The sequence below is a fragment of the Pseudophryne corroboree genome, chromosome 4 (genome assembly GCF_028390025.1).
Source record: "Pseudophryne corroboree isolate aPseCor3 chromosome 4, aPseCor3.hap2, whole genome shotgun sequence".
NCBI lineage: Eukaryota > Metazoa > Chordata > Amphibia > Anura > Myobatrachidae > Pseudophryne > Pseudophryne corroboree.
Genome location: NC_086447.1, coordinates 448,588,825 through 448,611,100, shown reverse-complemented (window position 1 = coordinate 448,611,100; position 22,276 = coordinate 448,588,825). Strand labels below are relative to the sequence as shown.

The 22,276-nt window shown below is 48.4% G+C and overlaps 1 protein-coding gene across 4 annotated transcripts in view; it reads right to left on the bottom strand.

Annotated features, from left to right (window-relative positions):
• Window positions 1–22,276, bottom strand: part of SNX14 (sorting nexin 14) — a 328,243-nt gene that overhangs the window by 244,724 nt on the left and 61,243 nt on the right. For all 4 annotated transcript variants that reach the window (XM_063916961.1, XM_063916962.1, XM_063916965.1 and 1 more), the window contains exon 5: window positions 11,029–11,072. In XM_063916961.1, coding sequence (XP_063773031.1) covers window positions 11,029–11,072 — 44 coding nt within the window. The remainder of the gene's footprint in view (window positions 1–11,028; window positions 11,073–22,276) is intronic.

Sequence of the window (22,276 nt, the reverse complement as noted above, 5' to 3'; positions counted from 1 at the left end):
CCCTGTCCAGGGTATCAATATTTTCAATCAGGGACTCTGACCAAACTACCCCAGCACTGCCCATCCAGGCAGTCGCTACAGCTGGTCGTAGTATAACACCTGCATGTGTGTATATACTTTTTTGGATATTTTCCATCCTCCTATCTGATGGATCTTTAAGTGCGGCCGTCTCAGGAGAGGGTAACGCCACTTGTTTAGATAAGCGTGTTAGCGCCTTGTCCACCCTAGGAGGTGTTTCCCAGCGCTCCCTAACCTCTGGCGGGAAAGGGTATAATGCCAATAATTTCTTTGAAATTATCAGCTTTTTATCAGGGGCAACCCACGCTTCATTACACACGTCATTTAATTCTTCTGATTCAGGAAAAACTATAGGTAGTTTTTTCACACCCCACATAATACCCTGTTTAGTGGTACCTGTAGTATCAGCTAAATGTAACGCCTCCTTCATTGCCAAAATCATATAACGTGTGGCCCTACTGGAAAATACGGTTGATTCGTCACCACTGGAGTCAGTGCCTGCGTCTGGGTCTGTGTCGACCGACTGAGGCAAAGGGCGTTTCACAGCCCCTGACGGTGTTTGAGTCGCCTGGACAGGCACTAATTGATTGTCCGGCCGCCTCATGTCGTCAAACGACTGCTTTAGCGTGTTGACACTATCCCGTAGTTCCATAAATAAAGGCATCCATTCTGGTGTCGACTCCCTAGGGGGTGACATCCTCATATTTGGCAATTGCTCCGCCTCCACACCAATATCGTCCTCATACATGTCGACACACACGTACCGACACACAGCAGACACACAGGGAATGCTCCTAACGAAGACAGGACCCACTAGCCCTTTGGGGAGACAGAGGGAGAGTTTGCCAGCACACACCAAAAGCGCTATATATATATCAGGGATAGCCTTATAATAAGTGCTCCCTTATAGCTGCTTTGTTATATCAAAATATCGCCATAAATTTGCCCCCCCCTCTCTGTTTTACCCTGTTTCTGTAGTGCAGTGCAGGGGAGAGACTTGGGAGCCGTCCTGACCAGCGGAGCTGTGAGAGGAAATGGCGCCGTGTGCTGAGGAGATAGGCCCCGCCCCTTTTCTGGCGGGCTCGTCTCCCGCTATTTAGAGAAATCAGGCAGGGGTTAAATATCTCCATATAGCCTCTAGGGGCTATATGTGAGGTATTTTTAGCCTTTATATAGGTTACATTTGCCTCCCAGGGCGCCCCCCCCCAGCGCCCTGCACCCTCAGTGACCGCGTGTGAAGTGTGCTGAGAGGAAAATGGCGCACAGCTGCAGTGCTGTGCGCTACCTTTAGAAGACTGCAGGAGTCTTCAGCCGCCGATTCTGGACCTCTTCTGACTTCAGCATCTGCAAGGGGGCCGGCGGCGCGGCTCCGGTGACCATCCAGGCTGTACCTGTGATCGTCCCTCTGGAGCTTGATGTCCAGTAGCCAAGAAGCCAATCCATCCTGCACGCAGGTGAGTTGACTCCTTCTCCCCTCAGTCCCTCGCTGCAGTGATCCTGTTGCCAGCAGGAATCACTGTAAAATAAAAAACCTAGCTAAACTTTTTCTAAGCAGCTCTTTAGGAGAGCCACCTAGATTGCACCCTTCTCGGCCGGGCACAAAAATCTAACTGGAGTCTGGAGGAGGGTCATAGGGGGAGGAGCCAGTGCACACCACCTGATCTGGAAAAGCTTTACTTTTTGTGCCCTGTCTCCTGCGGAGCCGCTATTCCCCATGGTCCTTTCAGGAACCCCAGCATCCACTAGGACGATAGAGAAAATACATTTTATACGTATTTAAACGATTAGGAGAGAATTCATAAAGGCATCAAAGTACATGGATATGTACGGAATATTAAAAAATAAAACATAGGTAAAAATATGTGTTAAAATGTAGTCATGTAAATGCAGTATAAAAATATTAATGCACTCTAATAAATAATATTCACACTACCTATAGACACATTGTTATTCATAAACTAATAACTATATTAGAGTAAAATAATCAATATTCCAAACTTCTATATATCACATAGTGATCAACCCTGTATTCATTGTGCTCTTGTTACCGTTAGCAACCACAGCAGGGTAATTAAGCAGACAGAAGTTTTTCCTAACACCAACAGGTTTAGATGATGAACTAATTATAAATGGCACAGCAACTATGCCCATACTAAAAAGCCTCTTGTTTATATCGTATATATCTACTCAAGAGGGAATTAAAAGGTCAATTCAAGCATCTTATAAAGAAGATTTTTAGTTTAAAGCATGTTATTAGAGCAAATGATACTAATAGGGACACCACATAAAACTGGCTATTTTGGCCAGCTGCACACTTAACGGTGAGATATAACCTATTTGAGAAACGGAGTAAGTTCATACCCCTCATTCAATCCCTTTGGATGCAAAGTGTTCAACGTAAATATCCAGAATGTCTCTCTTTTATTCAATGTGTTTTCTCTATCTCCGCCACGCTTGTCAAGTGGTATGTGTTCCAACCCTATAAATTTTAATGAGGCTGGATTACTACAATAATGCTGTTTAAAATGACGTGGAACACTATGGTTTTCTACATTGTTCCTAATGTTTCTTAGGTGCTCTAAAATTCTCAACTTTAGCACTCTCTTCGTCTTACCAATATACCGCATCCCGCATCCACATTCCAGCAGATAAACAACATATGTAGTGTTACAATTAATAAAGTTATTTATTCTGAACTTTTTATCCGTATTTAAACCACTGAAGGTTTTCGTACCTTTTAACCCATACTGGCACACTTTACACTTGCCACATGTATAAAATCCTTCTACTCTGGGCAATAGGGTACTATTTGATGAACAGTCCTCCTCCTTGTCCAAAACGGGCAACAAACTAGGTGCTAGATGAGTTTTTAAAGTCTTTGCTCGTCTGAACACCATATCTGGTCTTACTGGTATATGTTGTGATAATACCGGATCCATTTGCAAGATATGCCAATTTCGTTAAAGGCTCTTCTGGATTTCATAATTAGATGAATTAAATTGAGTCACAAACGGACAAGACATCTTCTCATTTTTGACTAAATTCTTATCATCGCGTTTCTTATACTTAATAAGTTCTGTTCTATCCAACGCCCTCGCTTTTTTGATGGGCGCTTCGATCAAGGACAGAGGGTAACCTTTTTCTAAAAATCTCCTTTTGTACTCTAAAGCTTGTTCTTCAAATTTAACTAATGAAGTACAGTTTCTTTTCAAACGTATTAGTTGAGAGAAAGGTAGATTGCTCTTCCATTTTTTTAGATGGCAGCTATTAAAATCCAAATAATTATTACTATCTACCTCTTTAAAGAACGTGAAAGTTTCTATAGAATTAGTAGACACATCGTCCCTAGTGTCAAGGACTAGGTCTAAAAACTCTATTTTTTCTTTTTGTAGATTGGATGTAAATCGAAGATTGAATTCGTTGATATTTAAATACTGTACGAACTCGTTGAATTCGTCATTTGTTCCACGCCAGATGACCAGGATGTCATCGATGTAGCGTTTGAACATGACAATTTTGTCAAAAAAGGGATTATTGGCTAGTATGTAGCCGCTCCCTGCTTCTCTCAAATTTCTCGGCAATATATATATTTCTCTATCGTCCTAAGTGGATGCTGGGGTTCCTGAAAGGACCATGGGGAATAGCGGCTCCGCAGGAGACAGGGCACAAAAAAGTAAAGCTTTACTAGGTCAGGTGGTGTGCACTGGCTCCTCCCCCTATGACCCTCCTCCAGACTCCAGTTAGATTTTGTGCCCGAACGAGAAGGGTGCAATCTAGGTGGCTCTCCTAAAGAGCTGCTTAGAGAAAGTTTAGTTTAGGTTTTTTTTTCTTTACAGTGAGTCCTGCTGGCAACAGGATCACTGCAACGTGGGACTTAGGGGGAAAGTAGTAAACTCACCTGCATGCAGAGTGGATTTGCTGCTTGGCTACTGGACACCATTAGCTCCAGAGGGATCGAACACAGGCCCAGCCGTGGAGTCCGGTCCCGGAGCCGCGCCGCCGACCCCCTTGCAGATGCTGAAGCGTGAAGAGGTCCGGAAACCGGCGGCTGAAGACTCCTCAGTCTTCATAAGGTAGCGCACAGCACTGCAGCTGTGCGCCATTTTCCTCTCAGCACACTTCACTGGGCAGTCACTGAGGGTGCAGAGCGCTGGGGGGGGGCGCTCTGAGAGGCAAATATAAACCTTATACAAGGCTAAAAATACCTCACATATAGCCCATAGGGGCTATATGGAGATATTTAACCCCTGCCTGACTGGAAAAATAGCGGGAGAAGAACCCGCCGAAAAAGGGGCGGGGCCTATCTCCTCAGCACACGGCGCCATTTTCTGTCACAGCTCCGCTGGTCAGAACGGCTCCCAGGTCTCTCCCCTGCACTGCACTACAGAAACAGGGTAAAACAGAGAGGGGGGGCACATTAATGGCTATATATATATATATTAAAGCAGCTATAAGGGAGCACTTAATATAAGGATATCCCTTGTATATATAGCGCTTTGTGGTGTGTGCTGGCAGACTCTCCCTCTGTCTCCCCAAAAGGGCTAGTGGGTCCTGTCTTCATTAGAGCATTCCCTGTGAGTTTGCGGTGTGTGTCGGTACGTGGCGTCGACATGTATGAGGACGATATTGGTGTGGAGGCGGAGCAATTGCCAAATATGCAGATGTCACCCCCCAGGGGGTCGACACCAGAATGGATGCCTTTATTTGTGGAATTACGTGATGGTTTATCTTCCCTTAAACAGTCAGTTGAGGACATGAGGCGGCCGGACAATCAATTAATGCCTGTCCAGGCGCCTCAAACACCGTCAGGGGCTGTAAAACGCCCTTTGCCTCAGTCGGTCGACACAGACCCAGACACGGGCACTGATTCCAGTGACGACGGTAGAAATTCAAACGTATTTTCCAGTAGGGCCACACGTTATATGATTTTGGCAATGAAGGAGACGTTACATTTAGCTGATACTACAGATACCGTAAAACAGGGTATTATGTATGGTGTGAAAAAACTACAAACAGTTTTTCCTGAATCAGAAGAATTAAATGACGTGTGTGATGAAGCGTGGGTTGCTCCTGATAAAAAGTTGATAATTTCAAAAAAGTTATTGGCATTATACCCTTTCCCGCCAGAGGTTAGGGCGCGCTGGGAAACACCCCCTAAGGTGGACAAGGCGCTCACACGCTTATCCAAACAAGTGGCGTTACCCTCTCCTGAGACGGCCGCACTTAAGGATCCATCAGATAGAAAGATGGAAGTTATTCAAAAGAATGTATACACACATGCAGGTGTTATACTACGACCAGCTATAGCAACTGCCTGGATGTGCAGTGCTGGAGTAGTTTGGTCAGAATCCCTGATTGAAAATATTGATACCCTAGATAGGGACAATGTTTTACTGTCGTTAGAACAAATAAAGGATGCATTTATCTATATGCGTGATGCACAGAGGGATATTTGCACACTGGCATCTCGGGTGAGTGCTATGTCCATTTCAGCCAGAAGAGCCTTATGGACACGACAGTGGACAGGCGATGCGGATTCAAAACGTCACATGGAGGTTTTGCCGTATAAAGGGGAGGAGTTATTTGGAGTTGGTCTATCAGACTTGGTGGCCACGGCTACTGCCGGGAAATCCACTTTTTTACCTCAAGTCACTCCCCAACAGAGAAAGGCACCGACCTTTCAACCGCAGCCTTTTCGCTCCTACAAAAATAAGAGAGCAAAGGGCTTGTCGTACCTGCCACGAGGCAGAGGAAGAGGGAAGAGACACCAACAGGCAGCTCCTTCCCAGGAACAGAAGCCCTCCCCGGCTCCTACAAAAACCTCAGCATGACGCTGGGGCCTCTCAAGCGGACTCGGGGACAGTGGGGGGCCGTCTCAAAAATTACAGCGCGCAGTGGGCTCACTCGCAGGTAGACCCCTGGATCCTGCAGATAATATCTCAGGGGTACAGGTTGGAATTAGAGACGGATCCTCCTCATCGTTTCCTGAAGTCTGCCTTACCAACCGTCTCTTCCGAAAGGGAGAGGGTGTTGGAAGCCATTCACAAGCTGTACGCTCAGCAGGTGATAGTCAAAGTACCCCTATTACAACAAGGAAAGGGGTATTATTCCACTCTATTTGTGGTACCGAAGCCGGATGGCTCGGTAAGGCCTATTCTAAATCTGAAGTCCTTGAACCTCTACATAAAAAAGTTCAAGTTCAAGATGGAGTCACTCAGAGCAGTGATAGCGAACCTGGAAGAAGGGGACTTTATGGTATCCTTGGACATCAAGGATGCGTATCTACACGTTCCGATTTACCCCGCACACCAGGGGTACCTCAGGTTCATTGTTCAAAACTGTCACTATCAGTTTCAGACGCTGCCGTTCGGATTGTCCACGGCGCCTCGGGTCTTTACCAAGGTAATGGCCGAGATGATGATTCTTCTTCGAAGAAAAGGCGTATTAGTTATCCCATACTTGGACGATCTCCTAATAAGGGCAAGGTCCAGAGAACAGCTGGAGACAGCTTTAGCACTATCTCAAGAGGTGCTAAGACAACACGGGTGGATTCTGAATATTCCAAAATCCCATTTAATCCCGACAACTCGTCTGCTGTTCCTAGGAATGATTCTGGACACGGTTCAGAAAAAGGTTTTCCTTCCAGAGGAAAAAGCCAAGGAGTTATCCGATCTGGTCAGGAACCTCCTAAAACCAGGAAAAGTGTCAGTACATCAATGCACAAGAGTCCTGGGAAAAATGGTGGCTTCTTACGAAGCAATTCCATTCGGCAGATTCCATGCAAGAATATTCCAAAGGGATCTGTTGGACAAATGGTCAGGGTCGCATCTGCAGATGCACCTGCGAATAACCCTGTCACCAAAGACAAGGGTGTCACTTCTGTGGTGGTTGCAGAAGGCTCACCTATTAGAAGGCCGCAGATTCGGCATTCAGGATTGGATCCTGGTGACCACGGACGCCAGCCTGAGAGGCTGGGGAGCAGTCACACAAGGAAGAAACTTCCAGGGAGTATGGACGAGTCTGGAAAAGTCTCTTCACATAAACATTCTGGAACTAAGAGCAATCTACAATGCTCTAAGCCAGGCGGAACTTCTCCTGCAAGGAAAGCCGGTGTTGATTCAGTCGGACAACATCACGGCGGTCGCCCATGTAAACAGGCAGGGCGGCACAAGAAGCAGGAGTGCAATGGCAGAAGCTGCCAAGATTCTTCGCTGGGCGGAGAATCACGTGATAGCACTGTCAGCAGTGTTCATCCCGGGCGTGGACAACTGGGAAGCAGACTTCCTCAGCAGACACGATCTTCATCCGGGAGAGTGGGGTCTACATCCAGAAGTCTTCAACATGTTAATAGACCGTTGGGAAAGACCAATTGTAGACATGATGGCGTCTCGCCTCAACAAGAAACTGGACAAATATTGCGCCAGGTCAAGAGATCCACAGGCAATAGCTGTGGACGCACTGGTAACTCCTTGGGTGTACCAGTCAGTGTATGTGTTTCCTCCTCTGCCGCTCATACCAAAGGTATTGAAGATCATACGGCAAAGAAGAGTAAGAACAATACTAGTGGTTCCGGATTGGCCGAGAAGGAATTGGTATCCGGAACTTCAAGAGATGCTCACGGACGAACCGTGGCCTCTACCTCTGAGAAGGGACCTGCTACAGCAGGGTCCCTGTCTTTTTCAAGACTTACCGCGGCTGCGTTTGACGGCATGGCGGTTGAACGCCAGATCCTAAAAGGGAAAGGCATTCCAGAAGAAGTCATTCCTACCTTGATTAAGGCACGGAAGGAAGTCACCGTGAAACATTATCACCGCATTTGGCGAAAATATGTAGCGTGGTGCGAGGATCGGAGGGTTCCGACGGAGGAATTCCAACTGGGTCGTTTCCTACATTTCCTGCAATCAGGATTATCTATGGGTCTCAAATTGGGATCCATTAAGGTTCAAATTTCGGCCCTGTCAATATTCTTCCAAAAAGAATTGGCCTCTGTCCCTGAGGTCCAGACTTTTGTCAAGGGAGTACTGCATATACAGCCTCCTGTGGTGCCTCCGGTGGCACCGTGGGATCTAAATGTAGTTTTAGATTTCCTCAAATCCCATTGGTTTGAACCATTGAAAAAGGTGGATTTGAAATATCTCACATTGAAAGTGACTATGTTACTAGCCCTGGCCTCTGCCAGGAGAGTATCTGAATTGGCGGCTTTATCTTATAAAAGTCCTTATCTAATCTTCCATTCGGATAGGGCAGAACTGCGGACTCGTCCGCATTTTCTCCCTAAAGTGGTATCAGCATTTCATCTGAACCAACCTATTGTGGTGCCTGCGGCCACTAGCGACTTGGAGGACTCCAAGTTGTTGGACGTTGTCAGAGCCTTAAAAATATACATTGCAAGGACGGCTGGAGTCAGAAAATCTGACTCGCTGTTTATATTGTATGCACCCAACAAGTTGGGCGCACCTGCTTCTAAGCAGTCGATTGCTCGTTGGATTTGTAACACAATTCAACTTGCACATTCTGTGGCAGGCCTGCCACAGCCTAAAACTGTAAAAGCCCACTCCACAAGGAAGGTGGGCTCATCTTGGGCGGCTGCCCGAGGGGTCTCGGCATTACAACTCTGCCGAGCAGCTACGTGGTCGGGGGAGAACACGTTTGTAAAATTTTACAAATTTGATACCCTGGCAAAGGAGGACCTGGAGTTCTCTCATTCGGTGCTGCAGAGTCATCCGCACTCTCCCGCCCGTTTGGGAGCTTTGGTATAATCCCCATGGTCCTTTCAGGAACCCCAGCATCCACTTAGGACGATAGAGAAAATAAGAATTTACTTACCGATAATTCTATTTCTCGGAGTCCGTAGTGGATGCTGGGCGCCCATCCCAAGTGCGGATTATCTGCAATACTTGTACATAGTTATTGTTAACTAATTCGGGTTATTGTTAAGGAGCCATCTTTAAGAGGCCCTTTCTGTTGTCATACTGTTAACTGGGTTTAGATCACAAGTTGTACGGTGTGATTGGTGTGGCTGGTATGAGTCTTACCCGGGATTCAAAATGCCTCCCTTATTGTGTATGCTCGTCCGGGCACAGTACCTAACTGGAGTCTGGAGGAGGGTCATAGGGGGAGGAGCCAGTGCACACCACCTGACCTAGTAAAGCTTTACTTTTTTGTGCCCTGTCTCCTGCGGAGCCGCTATTCCCCATGGTCCTTTCAGGAACCCCAGCATCCACTACGGACTCCGAGAAATAGAATTATCGGTAAGTAAATTCTTATTATCTATATCTGGCAACGTGTAGTGTACGTGGCCAGTACTATATGAAACTGATCCCAAATTCCCACCAACAGCCCTGCGCCTCCGGTGGAGTAGAGATGTAGTACAGGAACGTTCTGGAATCACAAACTGGAAGACAGGAAGCAAGATTAAAATGGCCACCATGCCTCACAGTGCAGGGTATATGTAACAAGCCAACCCTGTAATATAGGCTTAACAGCCTATTTCATCAATGTCACCCCCCTTATGCAGCCCCCTGCTAATGTCATCTCCCCCCCCCTTCTGCTCCCTCCCCCGTGGCCCGTGTACCGCTGTCTGAGCGGGAATTACCGGGCGCGGGTATCTCACTCGCAATCGGGGTGCAGGGAGCCGGGGAGCGCTGTAATGGAGTGCGGTCCTACAGCGGCGGCCGGCGGGTGAGCGCGGCGGCCGGCGGGTCTCAGCGGTGGAGGCGGCGCTGCTCGGAGCGGTTGCCGGGCGGCCAGTCAGGAGAGGCGGGTGCGGGCGCAGTGAGAGCTCAGTGAACCTTGTCCCCACACAGCGGGGCAGCAGCGTGCGCTGACCGCCCCGTACCCCCAGCATACCTGACTCCAGAAGCGAAGGCTGTGACGGGCTTCTATCTGTAAGCTCCGTCCAGCTGTAGCAGCAGTCAGGGAATGAGCTGCGTGTGGCTGTGAGGGTGCTCTTTGTGAGGACCGACACGCCATGCGCTGCTCCGTGCAGCGGCAGTATCCCGGACCCAAGTTTTTACAGAAACTGGGAAGGGATGTGCTGTGAGCAAAAATGTCAAGGTAGAAAAAAAAAAATTAAAAATAAAAATATTCAAAGTAGTGTGGTTAAGCTCCAGACAAGCCTGTTGCTACGAGAAGCACAGAAAAAACACTGAGGTACTCTGGGATATGGAGGGGAGGAGAGTTCTAAATTTTAATATTCAGTGCCTGGTTCCTACGGAAACCGTCCATATCCCTAAGAGTACTCCAGTGACCCCTAGTGGATGAAAAAGAAATCTGTGATAAATGCCCTAATCACAGGTGCCGCAAACGTGTTAACCTATAGCTCCAGGAACTTATCCCAAATTTTATAGTTTAAAATGTGTTAGCAGGTAATTTACCACGCAACGAAAGAGCTGTAATTGAATAGCCCCAATCGTTATAGCCCAAGGCTACCACTGTTTTCCAGGCCTGGTAAATTACTGCATCTAATTGAATACGGTTCTAAAAGTGTTTTCTTGTATGTGATATTGGGAAACCCTTCTATTTGACTGTTCAGGTTCAAGGTTTGTATTCAGTGCAACTTCACTGTTGAAAGGTAAACCTCCTAAAACTTTGAAAAAGTATAGAGATTTACATGTATTATATGGCTGCTCCGTTTACGCTGAATTGAACAGATACGTGTTTACAACTGCCATTTATAATTTTAGTGAAATTAAGAATTTTATCACAAGGGCTGATATAAGTATATATAATTTCTGAATGGTAATTTTATTAAAAGGAATTATTAAATAATTATATTATATTAAAGATTATCAATATGTAATAAATTTTCAGTATTGATTGGATAATGTTTACACATATCCAGTGCTGTCCATTTCTAGTTCCCATTGAATGTCACAGGTGTGTATAACAAGACCCAATCGCGGGTTGTTTGGGTTTATTTTATTTTATTTTTTTATATATTTTCTCCTTACACTTGTGGATATCGCTCAATAAGTATTTTATGATATCTTTACTGCTATACTTACGTACCGATACCAGGGGTAGACAAAGTTTTCCAGTACCAATTCAAACACCTTTAAAAAAAAAAAAAAAGAGAGATTTTAAATTCAGGAACCAACATGAGCATATACCTCTGACTAAATTATGATCAAGCTCTGAGTCAACTGCAAAAACACTAGCAGCATTACATGCACATATTAATATTCAGTAAAACAGATTAGAATACTTAGAAAATGTTAAAAACTAAGATGCAGAGAAAAAAAATAGGATTTTGGTTACCTACCGGTAAATTATTTTCTCGTAGTCCGTAGAGGATACTGGGGTCCACATTAGTACCATGGGGTATAGACGGGTCCACCAGGAGCCAATGGCACTTTAAGAGTTTGAGAGTGTGGGCTGGCTCCTCCCTCCATGCCGTTTGAGAGTGTGGGCTGGCTCCTCCCTCCATGCCCCTCCTACCAGACTCAGTCTAGAAACTGTGCCCATGGAGACGGACATCTTCGAGAGAAGGATTTAACACAGATAGTGGCGAGATTCATACCAGCTAACTCAGCTTAAAAACTCAGCAACCGCTGAAACATAACTTACCAAGTAACAATGCAGCTTCTCCTTGGATGATGCCTTTATCAGCAGATCGTCCAGATATGGAATGATGTTCACCCCTTGTTTGCAGAGAACCATCATTTCTGCCATCACTTTGGTAAACACCCTCGGTGCTGTGGAGAGGCCGAATGGCAGGGCCTGGAACGGGAAACGACAGTCCAGTAATGCGAAACGAAGATAAGCCTGAAGCGGCAGCCATATCGGAACGTGGAGGTACGCATCCTTGATATCCAGTGATACCAGGAATTCCCCCTCTTCCAGACCTGATATCACCGCCCTGAGAGACTCCATCTTGAACTTGAACTCCTTTAGAAAGGGGTTCAATGATTTTACGTTCAGAATGGGCCTGACCGAACCATCCGGTTTCGGTACCACGAAAAGGTTCGAATAGTAACCTTTGTTCTGCATGTGAGGTAGTACTGGCACAATGACCTGTGCTTCAACCAACTTCTGGACAGCTTCTTGTAGTACAGTGCTGTCTGCCAACAGAGTTGGAAAGCCTGATTTGAAAAAACGGTGAGAGGGGAGAAGAAGGTATTGGACGGTCTGGACTTTCTAGGCTTGTTAGGCTGAAAGGACTGCGTTCCAGATGAAGAGAAGGATTTCTTCGGAGCAGGTGCTGCTGAGGGAAGAAACGGAGACTTACCCACTGTAGCCGTGGATATCCATGCGTCTAGAGCTTCCCCAAAGAGAGCCTGACCTGTATAGGGTAGCGACTCCACACTTTTTCTGGATTCCATGTCGGCCGACCACTGGCACAGCCACAGTCCCTTGACGTGCTGAAACAGACATGGAAGAGATTCCAGCAACCATGGAACCCAGGACTTTCATGGATTCTACCATAAAACCTGCTGAATCATGTATGTTGCGTAAATATAATGCAATATCATCCCTATCCATTGTATCCAAATCCTCTAGTAAGGTAGCCGACCACTTTACTATTGCCTTTGCAATCCATGCCGTAGCAATAGTGGCCCCTGAAGCAGTGTACATTGATTTAAGCATGTTATCAATTTTTCTATCAGCCGACTCCTTTAAGGCGGTAGATCCTGGAACAGGCAAAAGCACCTTCTTTGATGTGTCAACCCCATTTTTTCTATCCTCCTCAGGGAAAGGAAATGCCACCTGGACCCTTTTAGGGACCTGGAATTTTTTCTCAGGGTTTTCCCATGCTTTTTCAAATATAGCATTCAATTCCTTTGACGCAGGGAAGGTTAGCAAGGCTTTTTTATTTTCAGTGAAAAAGGCCTCCTCAACCTGCTCAGGTGTAGTGTCATTAACATGCAACACATCCCTGATAGCCTCCGTCATCAATTGCACCCCCTTTCAAAGAGATGCGGACCCCCGCAACACATCCCCATCACCATCTGTGGTGTCAGAATCGGTATCCGTGTCATCTTGTGTGACATGCACAAGCGCACGCTTATGGGGAGTATATAGCGGAGCGTCCTGGAGGTACCAGAAACTGGCCATACTGCCATAGAGCTCTGTAATACCTGGGTTGCAGATTCAGTACTTGCAACCCTGTCAGAAATCTGAGAAATACAAGATTTGATAGAGGAAAACCACTCGGGCTTCCTTGCTGGTATCTGTGCTAAACCAGTGCTATCCTGATTACATGGAATGGGATCATCCTGGGAGGACAAATCCTCTGCAGCATATGGCACAGTGTCCCTGGACATAGCTAAAAGAGACCACCAAACACTCTACACACACACACACACACACACACACACACACGAGGGCAAAGATTCCCCCCCCCCCCTCCCGCCCAAGAATGGCAAGAGAGACACAGAGATTGGAGCCAACCCACACACAGCGCTTTTAAGAAAAGGAGACCCCTTGTCAGCGCTGACTGTGCACCTTAATAGGACACAGAGTCGTATTACAGCCTCCCCCCCCTTCTACAACCCCCTGGTACCGTTCACAGATAGCTGGAGTTGCTGTGGAGGGGCCTGTTTTCCTTCTCAGCGCTGAGCAGGCAGGAAAATGGCGCTGAAACGCTGCTGGGTCCGCTCTGTGGAGAAGCTCCACCCCTTAATGGCGCCGTCTTCCCGTTCTTCATGGATTATACTGGCCTGAGGAATTAGTGCTGGCTGAGATCTGTGGACCCTGACAGGCTTCTGGACCAGTGTAGGGTGTATGCGCTGGCTCAGGGCGCCCCTCACAGCGCCAAACCATGTACCACTGAGCCATCCCCGGAGCATAGTTAATACTGCGCTCCTACCCTGTGCCGCCATCTTCACACCGATTCCCCGCTTGCCAGGGAAGGGGGGGGGGGAGTTCGGTGTCTCACTCGCCACCGATTCTTCAGCTCTGCAAGGGGGTGGCGGCATGCTGCTGGGGCGAGCGGTCCCCTGTGACCCCTCAGAACGATCAGACCCCTCTGGAGCTCAGTGTCCAGTCAGCGGCTCAGACCCCGCAGGGCGGACACTGTCCCCCCCCTCAGTCCCACACTGCAGGGAGGTTGTTGCGAGCAGCCTCCCTGTAAAATAATAAACTCTAAAAAATAACTTTTCTAGGAAAACTCACCAGTAGAGCTCCCCTAGCTGTGACCGGCTCCTCCGTGCTCATTTTCTAAACTGAGTCTGGTAGGAGGGGCATAGAGGGAGGAGCCAGCCCACACTCTCAAACTCTTAAAGTGCCAATGGCTCCTGGTGGACCCGTCTATACCCCATGGTACTAATGTGGACCCCAGTATTCTCTAGGACGTGAGAGAAATCTATGAAACCGAAAGGACTGAACAGACGGCCCCGAATAGGAGCGTCTTGCCAGCGGGGCCCCAGAGGGGAGAAACGTGGATTTCCCAGCCGTAACTTTGGAAAACCAGGTATCCAATTCGACCCCAAAAAGCCATTCCCCAGAAAAGGGGAGAGATTCGACACTACGTTTGGATTCTGCGTCCACAATCCACTGACGCAACCACAAGGCCCTGCGCACCGACACTGCCATGGCAGACGTTTCAGCATTAATGTTCCCTATCTCCATGAGGGAATCACAGAGGACACGTGTAGTGTCCTGAATGTGCTTCAGTAGGGTGACCATAGTAACTAAGGGCATATCCCCCGAGGGACACCCCTGAATTTGAATGTCCCAAGAATGAATGGCATGGGTCACCCAGCAACCCGCAATAACCGGTCTTTGTGAGAGGCCGGCTGCAGTGTATATACACTTTAGGGTAGTCTATATTCCAATCCCCAGGATCCTTCATGGTAAAGGAGCCCGGGGCAGGGAGCACCGCCTTTTTAGACAGGCGAGAGACTGAGACATCCACGCCAGGGTGTTCCTCCCAAAATGTTCTGCCTTCAGGATCAAACGGGAAAGTGCGCAAAAACTTTTTGGGACACTTGGAATTTTTTGTATGGATTTTTCCAGGCCTGTTTGAATAAGTCATCTAACTCTGTAGAATCAGGGAAAGTGACATTGGAGTTATTTTGTACAAAGAAAAATGACTGTTGTGATACAGTGTCCTACAGAGGGAGCTTTAACACATCCCTTATAGCCAAAATGAGGGGTTCAATAGCCTGAGTGGGATTGGGATCCCCACTAATGGGATCCAGATCATCCCTATCATCTTGTATATCAACAGTATCAGATAAAAGAGCAGGTAAACCATGCTTCTGGGGACCTGCATGAGAGAGGGAGGGCTGTGCATCAGCCCTAGCAACTAAGGGGTCACTCCGACCCGATCGCACGCTGTGCTTCTTCGCAGCCGTGCGATTGGGTCAGAACTGCGCATGTGCGGCGGCCTCATTACGCAGGCGCGTCGTTGCCCGGGGACGACCGTCTCCAGGCAGCGACGCCGCTAGCGAGGAAAGCGGTCACATGCAAGAAGATAGACAGGAGGAAGGCAGATCCGGGCGGCAACTCACCGTTTTCAGGGAGTGGCGAGTCCAACGCAGGCGTGTCCAGACGTTTGGAAGGCGGATGTCTGACGTCAATTCCGGGAACTGCATCGCTGGATCGATCGCACAGGGTAAGTAACTCTTACCCTGGTCTTCTTTTACAGGAAACTTTTTTTAGCATAGCAGGGCTGCACAAGCGTTCGCAGCCCTGCTATGCAGAAATACACTCCCCCATAGGCGGCGTCTAGTTGATCGCATGGGCAGCAAAAAGTTGCTACGTGCGATCAACTCGGAATGACCCCCTAAATCTGCAACAGCTTGTTGCAGCAGCTGAGTTTTCTGCACATTAGCAGTGAGCTGGGATGACATATCTGACATCATAGTCTTAAGAGACCCTAACCAATGGGGATCTGGACCCTCTCCCCCAAGCTTTTCACTAATTTGTGAAGATTGACTGCATTGCTCACAGGAAACAGAGTCATTATATAATGGAGAGAATCTGGTGTGATATATACTGCACAGCTTGTGCTTGCCCATATTTCACAACAAGTACAAACACATAAACACAGACAGTTATAATGCAAGCCTGCCTACTGTATGTGAGAGGAGACACAGAGAGGGGATACCAGCACACCCTGAGCTGCACAGCCCCAGTGAGACTGTCCGCTCTATAAATCACAGTTAACACTACTAAATACAGTCCTAATTAGGCTCAGAATAGTGTACACAAGCGGCTCTTCTCCTTAGCTACACCTTGTACCAGTTTCCAGCGTGTCTGTGAGGCAGAAAGCTCTGAGTGTGTGCTGTAGATGGCTGTTGTAAGCAGAGGAAGGCGTCAAAACGCCGCTGGTCCCGCTCTGAGGAAGCTCCGCCCCTCCAATGGCGCTGGAGCTATATATCTTATTTATACTGGCAAAGTCTGAAAACCTCACACAAGTGCTTAGTTAAGCAGTTTTGTGCCAGTGTACACACGGGGGATCCTAGCGGGATCCCCGAGGGAGGGTACCGTACGCTGCGCCTGTGGTCAGCCACACTTTGAACCGGGGACCCCCTAGCGGGGTCCCCGGTTTGTACTCGCCACCAATGTCACCTTCAGGCAGCGTTAGGGGTGTGCGGCGTGCTGCGACAGCCAAGGCGCAGTGCCCCGCTGGACAAACAGCCCCTCAGGACGGTGCTCCTGCAGCGGAGAAGCGGCTCTTACCTCGCAAGGCCGGTGACCGTCCCACCCCTAACTACCATGGTGCAGGTATGCTGTTGCCCAGACAGCATACCAAAAAAAAAAATAAGATTTTACTCACCGGTAAATCTATTTCTCGTAGTCCGTAGTGGATGCTGGGGACTCCGTAAGGACCATGGGGAATAGACGGCTCCGCAGGAGACTGGGCACATCTAAAGAAAGATTTAGGACTATCTGGTGTGCACTGGCTCCTCCCCTATGACCCTCCTCCAAGCCTCAGTTAGGACACTGTGCCCGGAAGAGCTGACACAATAAGGAAGGATTTTGAATCCCGGGTAAGACTCATACCAGCCACACCAATCACACCATATAACTCGTGATAGGAACCCCGGTTAACAGTATGATAACAATGGAACCTCTGAATAGATGGTTCGCAATAACAACCCGATTTGTGTAACAATAACTATTTACAAGTATTGCAGACAATCCGCACTAGGGATGGGCGCCCAGCATCCACTACGGACTACGAGAAATAGATTTACCGGTGAGTAAAATCTTATTTTCTCTGACGTCCTAGTGGATGCTGGGGACTCCGTAAGGACCATGGGGATTATACCAAAGCTCCCAAACGGGCGGGAGAGTGCGGATGACTCTGCAGCACCGAATGAGAGAACTCAAGGTCCTTCTCAGCCAGGGTATCAAATTTGTAGAATTTTGCAACGTGTTTGCCCCTGACCAAGTAGCAGCTCGGCCAAGTTGTAAAGCCGAGACCCCTCGGGCAGCCGCCCAAGATGAGCCCCCTTCCATGTGGAATGGGCTTTTACAGATTTAGGCTGCGGTAGTCCCACCGCAGAATGCGCAAGCTGAATAGTGCTACCAATCCAGCGCGCTATAGTCTGCTTAGAAGCAGGAGCACCCAGCATGTTGGGTGCATCTAGGATAAACAGCGAGTCAGTTTTCCTGACTCCAGCCGTCCTGGAAATATAATTTTTCAGGGCCCTGACTACGTCCAGTAACTTGGAATCCTCCAGGTCCCTAGTAGCCGCAGGCACCACAATAGGTTGGTACAAGTGAAAACCTGATACCACCTTCGGGAGAAAGTGAGGACGAGTCCTCAACTCTGCCCTATCCATATGGAAAGTCAGGTAAGGGCTTTTTTATGACAAAGCCGCCAATTCTGACACATGCCTGGCCGAAGCCAGAGCCAACACATGACCACTTTTCATGTGAGATATTTCAAATCCACGGTTTTAAGTGGCTCAAACCAATGTGATTCCAGGAACTTCAAAACCACATTGAGATCCCATGGTGCCACTGGGGCACAAAAAAGGGGCTGAATATGCAGCACTCCCTTACAATGTCTGAACTTCAGGCTGACATCCTTCCTGGCTTTGATCACGATAAGAATGACTTCCTCCGGAATGCCTTTTTCACTCAGGATCCGGTGTTCAACCGCCATGCCGTCAATGCAGCCGCGGTAAGTCTTTGAACAGACAGGGCCCCTGCTGCAGCAGATCCTGTCTGAGTGGCAGAGGCCATGGGTCCTCTGAGATCATCTCCTGAAGTTCCAGGTACCAAGCCCTTCTTGGCCAATCCGGAACAATGAGTATAGTTCTTACTCCTCTTTTTCTTATTATCCTCAGTACCTTGGGTATGAGAGGGAGAGGAGGGAACACATAAACTGACTGGTACAACCGCGGTGTCACTAGAGCGTCCACAGCGATCGCCTGAGGTTCCCTTGACCTGGCGCAATATCTTTTTTATTGAGGCGGGACGCCATCATGTCCACCAGTGGTCTTTCCCAACGGTTCACCAGCATTTGGAAGACTTCTGGATGAAGTCCCTATTCTCCCGGGTGGAGTCTGCTGCGGAAGTCTGCTTCCCAGTTGTCCACTCCCGGAATGAACACTGCTGCCAGTGCTACCACATGATTTCCCGCCCAAAGGGGAATCCTTGTGGCTTCTGCCATCGCCCTCCTGCTTCTTGTGCCGCCCTGCCTGTTTACATGGGCGAGCGCCGTGATGTTGTCTGATTGGATCAGTACGGCTGGTGAAGCAGGGGCCTTGTTTTGCTTAGGGCCTTGTAAATGGCTCTTATCTCCAGAAAATTTATGTTAAGTGAAAACTCCTGTTTGGACCATAGTCCTTGGAATTTTTTTTTCCCTGTGTGACTGCACCCCAGCCCCGAAGGCTGGCATCCGTGGTCACCAGGACCCAGTCCTGTATTCTGAATCTGCGGCCCTCTAGTAGATGAGCCCTCTGCAGCCACCACCGCAGCGACACCCTGGTTCTTGCCGACCGGGTTATCCGCTGCTGTATCTGGAGATGGGACCCGGACCATTTGTCCAACAGGTCCCACTGGAAAATCCTTGCGTGAAACTTTCCGAATGGAATTGCTTCGTACGAAGCTACCATTTTTCCCAGGACTCGTGTGCATTGATGTACCGACACCTGTCCCGGTCTTAGGAGGTTTCTGACTAGAGATGACAACTCCTCGGCTTTTTCCATTGGAAGAAACACTTTTTTCTGGTCTGTTTCCAGAATCATTCCCAGGAACAGAAGACGTGTCGTCGGGACCAGCTGTGACTTTGGAATTGAGAATCCAGTCCTGCTGTTGCAGCACTTCCCGAGAAAGTGCTACCCCCTTACCAACTGTTCCTTGGACCTCGCCTTTATCAGGAGATCGTCCAAGTACGGGATAATTAAAACTCCCTTCTTGCGAAGAAGTATCATCATTTCGGTCATTACCCATGGTAAAGACCCTCGGTGCCGTGGATAATCCAAACGGCAGCGTCTGGAACTGATAGTGACAGTCCTGTACCACAATCTTGAGGTACTCCTGGTAAGGAGGGTAAATGGGGACATGCAGGTAAGTATCCTTGATGTCCAGAGAGACCCTGTAATCCCCCTCGTCCAGGATCGCAATAATCGCCCTGAGCGATTCCATCTTGAACTTGAATCTTTTGTTATATGTGTTCAAGGATTTTAAATTTAAGATGGGTCTCACCGAACCGTCCGGTTTCGGTACCACAAACATTGTGGAAAAGTAACCCTTTTCCTGTTGAAGGAGGGGTACCTTGATAATCACTTGCTGTGAATACAGTTTTTTGGATAGCCACCAACACTGCCTCCCTGGCAGAGGGAGTTGCCGGTAAGGCAGATTTTAGGAAACTGCGGGGGGGAGACGTCTCGAATTCCAGCCTGTACCTCTGAGATACTGTTTGAAGAACCCAGGGATCCACCTGTGAGAGAGCCCACTGTGCGCTGAAATTTCTGAGACGGGCCCCCACCGTACCCGGGTCCGCCTGAGCAGCCCCAGCGTCATGCTGTGGACTTACCGGACGCAGGGGAGGACTTCTGCTCCCGGGAACTAGCTGTGTGCTGCAGCTTTTTCCCTCTACCTTTTCCTCTTGGCAGAAAAGATGAGCCTCTAGCCCTCTACTTTTCTGGGGCCGAAGGGACTGTACCTGATAATACAGTGCTTACTTTTGCTGTGGGGTAGCTTGTGGCAAAAGTTTTTGATTTCCCAGCCGTAGCTGTGGAAACGAGGTCTGAAAGACCATCCCCAAACAGTTCCACCCCCTTCTAGGGCAAACTTCCATGTGCCGTTTTGAATCGGCATCGCCCGACCATTGCCGAGTCCATAACCCCCGTCTGGCGGCAATGGTTTTACATAGCGCTTATTTAGTGATGCCAGTCGGCAAATATCCCTCTGTGCATCACGCATGTATAAGACAGCGTCTTTTATATGCTCTATTTTCAGCAAAATATTGTCCCTATCTATATTATAAATATTATCCGACAGGGAATCTGACCACGCAGCTGCCGCACTGCACATCCATGCCGAGGCAATAGCAGGTCTCAATAGAATGCCCGTGTGCGTGTATATAGCTTTAAGGGTAGTTTTCTGCTTTCTATCAGCAGGTCCTTCAGGGCGGCCGTATCCGTGACGGTAGTGCCACCTTTTTTAATAAGCGTGTAACCGCTTTATCTACCCTAGGGGTTATTTCCCAACGTGACCTATCCTCTGGCGGAAAAGGGTATGCTGCTTAGAAATTATCAATTTCCTATCGGGGGAAGTCCACGCTTCCTCACACCCCTCATATCAATTCCTCAGATGCAGGAAAACTACTGGTAGTTTTCTGTCACCAAACATAATACCCTTTTTTGTGGTATCCTGGGTATTATCAGAAATGTGTAATACATTTTTCATTGCCTCAATCATGTAACGGGTGGCCCTATTGGAAGGTACACTAGTCTCATCGTCGTCGACACTGGAGTCGGTATCCGTGTCAAGATCTGTGTCTGCCATCTGAGGTAGAGGGCGTTTTAGAGCCCCTGATGACATGTGAGACGCTTGGACAGGCACAAGCTGAGCAGCCGGCTGTCCTATGTCGTCAAACCTTTTATGTAAGGAGTTGACACTGTCACGTAATTCCTTCCATAAGTCCATCCACACCGGTGTCGACCCCGCAGCGGGTGACATCCCATTCACAGGCATTTGCTCCGCCTCCACATCATTATCCTCATCATACATGTCGACACAGCAGTACCGACACACAGCACACACACAGGGAATGCTCTGACAGAGGACAGGACCCCACAAAGCCCTTTGGGGAGACAGAGGGAGAGTATGCCAGCACACACCAGAGCGCTATATATCACAGGGATATCACCTATAGAGAGTGTTTTCCCTTATAGCTGCATAATATATATATATATATATATATATATATATATATATATATATATATATATATATATACTGCGCCTAATTTGTGCCCCCCCCCCCCCCCTCTCTTTTTAACCCTTTTCTGTAGTGCAGGACTGCAGGGGAGAGCCAGGGAGCGATCCCTCCAGCAGAGCTGTGAGGGAAAATGGCGCCAGTGTGCTGAGGGAGATGGCTCCGCCCCTTTTTCGGCGGGCTTTCTCCCGCTATTGTAAAAGTTCTGGCAGGGGTTAATAAACACCTATATAGCCCCTGGGGCTATATATGGTGTCAGTTCGCCAGCCAAGGTGTTAATATTGCTGCTCAGGGCGCCCCCCCCCCAGCGCCCTGCACCCATCAGTGACCGCAGTGTGTGGTGTGCATGAGGAGCAATGGCGCACAGCTGCAGTGCTGTGCGCTACCTTGGAGAAGACAGAAGTCTTCAGCCGCCGATTTTCCGGACCACCTTCTTGCTTCTGGCTCTGTAAGGGGGACGGCGGCGCGGCTCCGGGAACGGACGACGAGGTCGGGTCCTGTGTTCGATCCCTCTGGAGCTAATGGTGTCCAGTAGCCTAAGAAGCCCAAGCTACCACCACTTAGGTAGGTTCGCTTCTTCTCCCCTTAGTCCCTCGGTGCAGTGAGCCTGTTGCCAGCAGGTCTCACTGAAAATAAAAAACCTAACATATACTTTCTTCCTAGGAGCTCAGGAGAGCCCCTAGTGTGCATCCAGCTCAGCCGGGCACAGAAATCTAACTGAGGCTTGGAGGAGGGTCATAGGGGGAGGAGCCAGTGCACACCAGACAGTCCTAAATCTTTCTTTAGATGTGCCCAGTCTCCTGCGGAGCCGTCTATTCCCCATGGTCCTTACGGAGTCCCCAGCATCCACTAGGACGTCAGAGAAATTAAGTTTTAAATTAAATTGAAGAAAACTCTCTGGAGCTGCAGA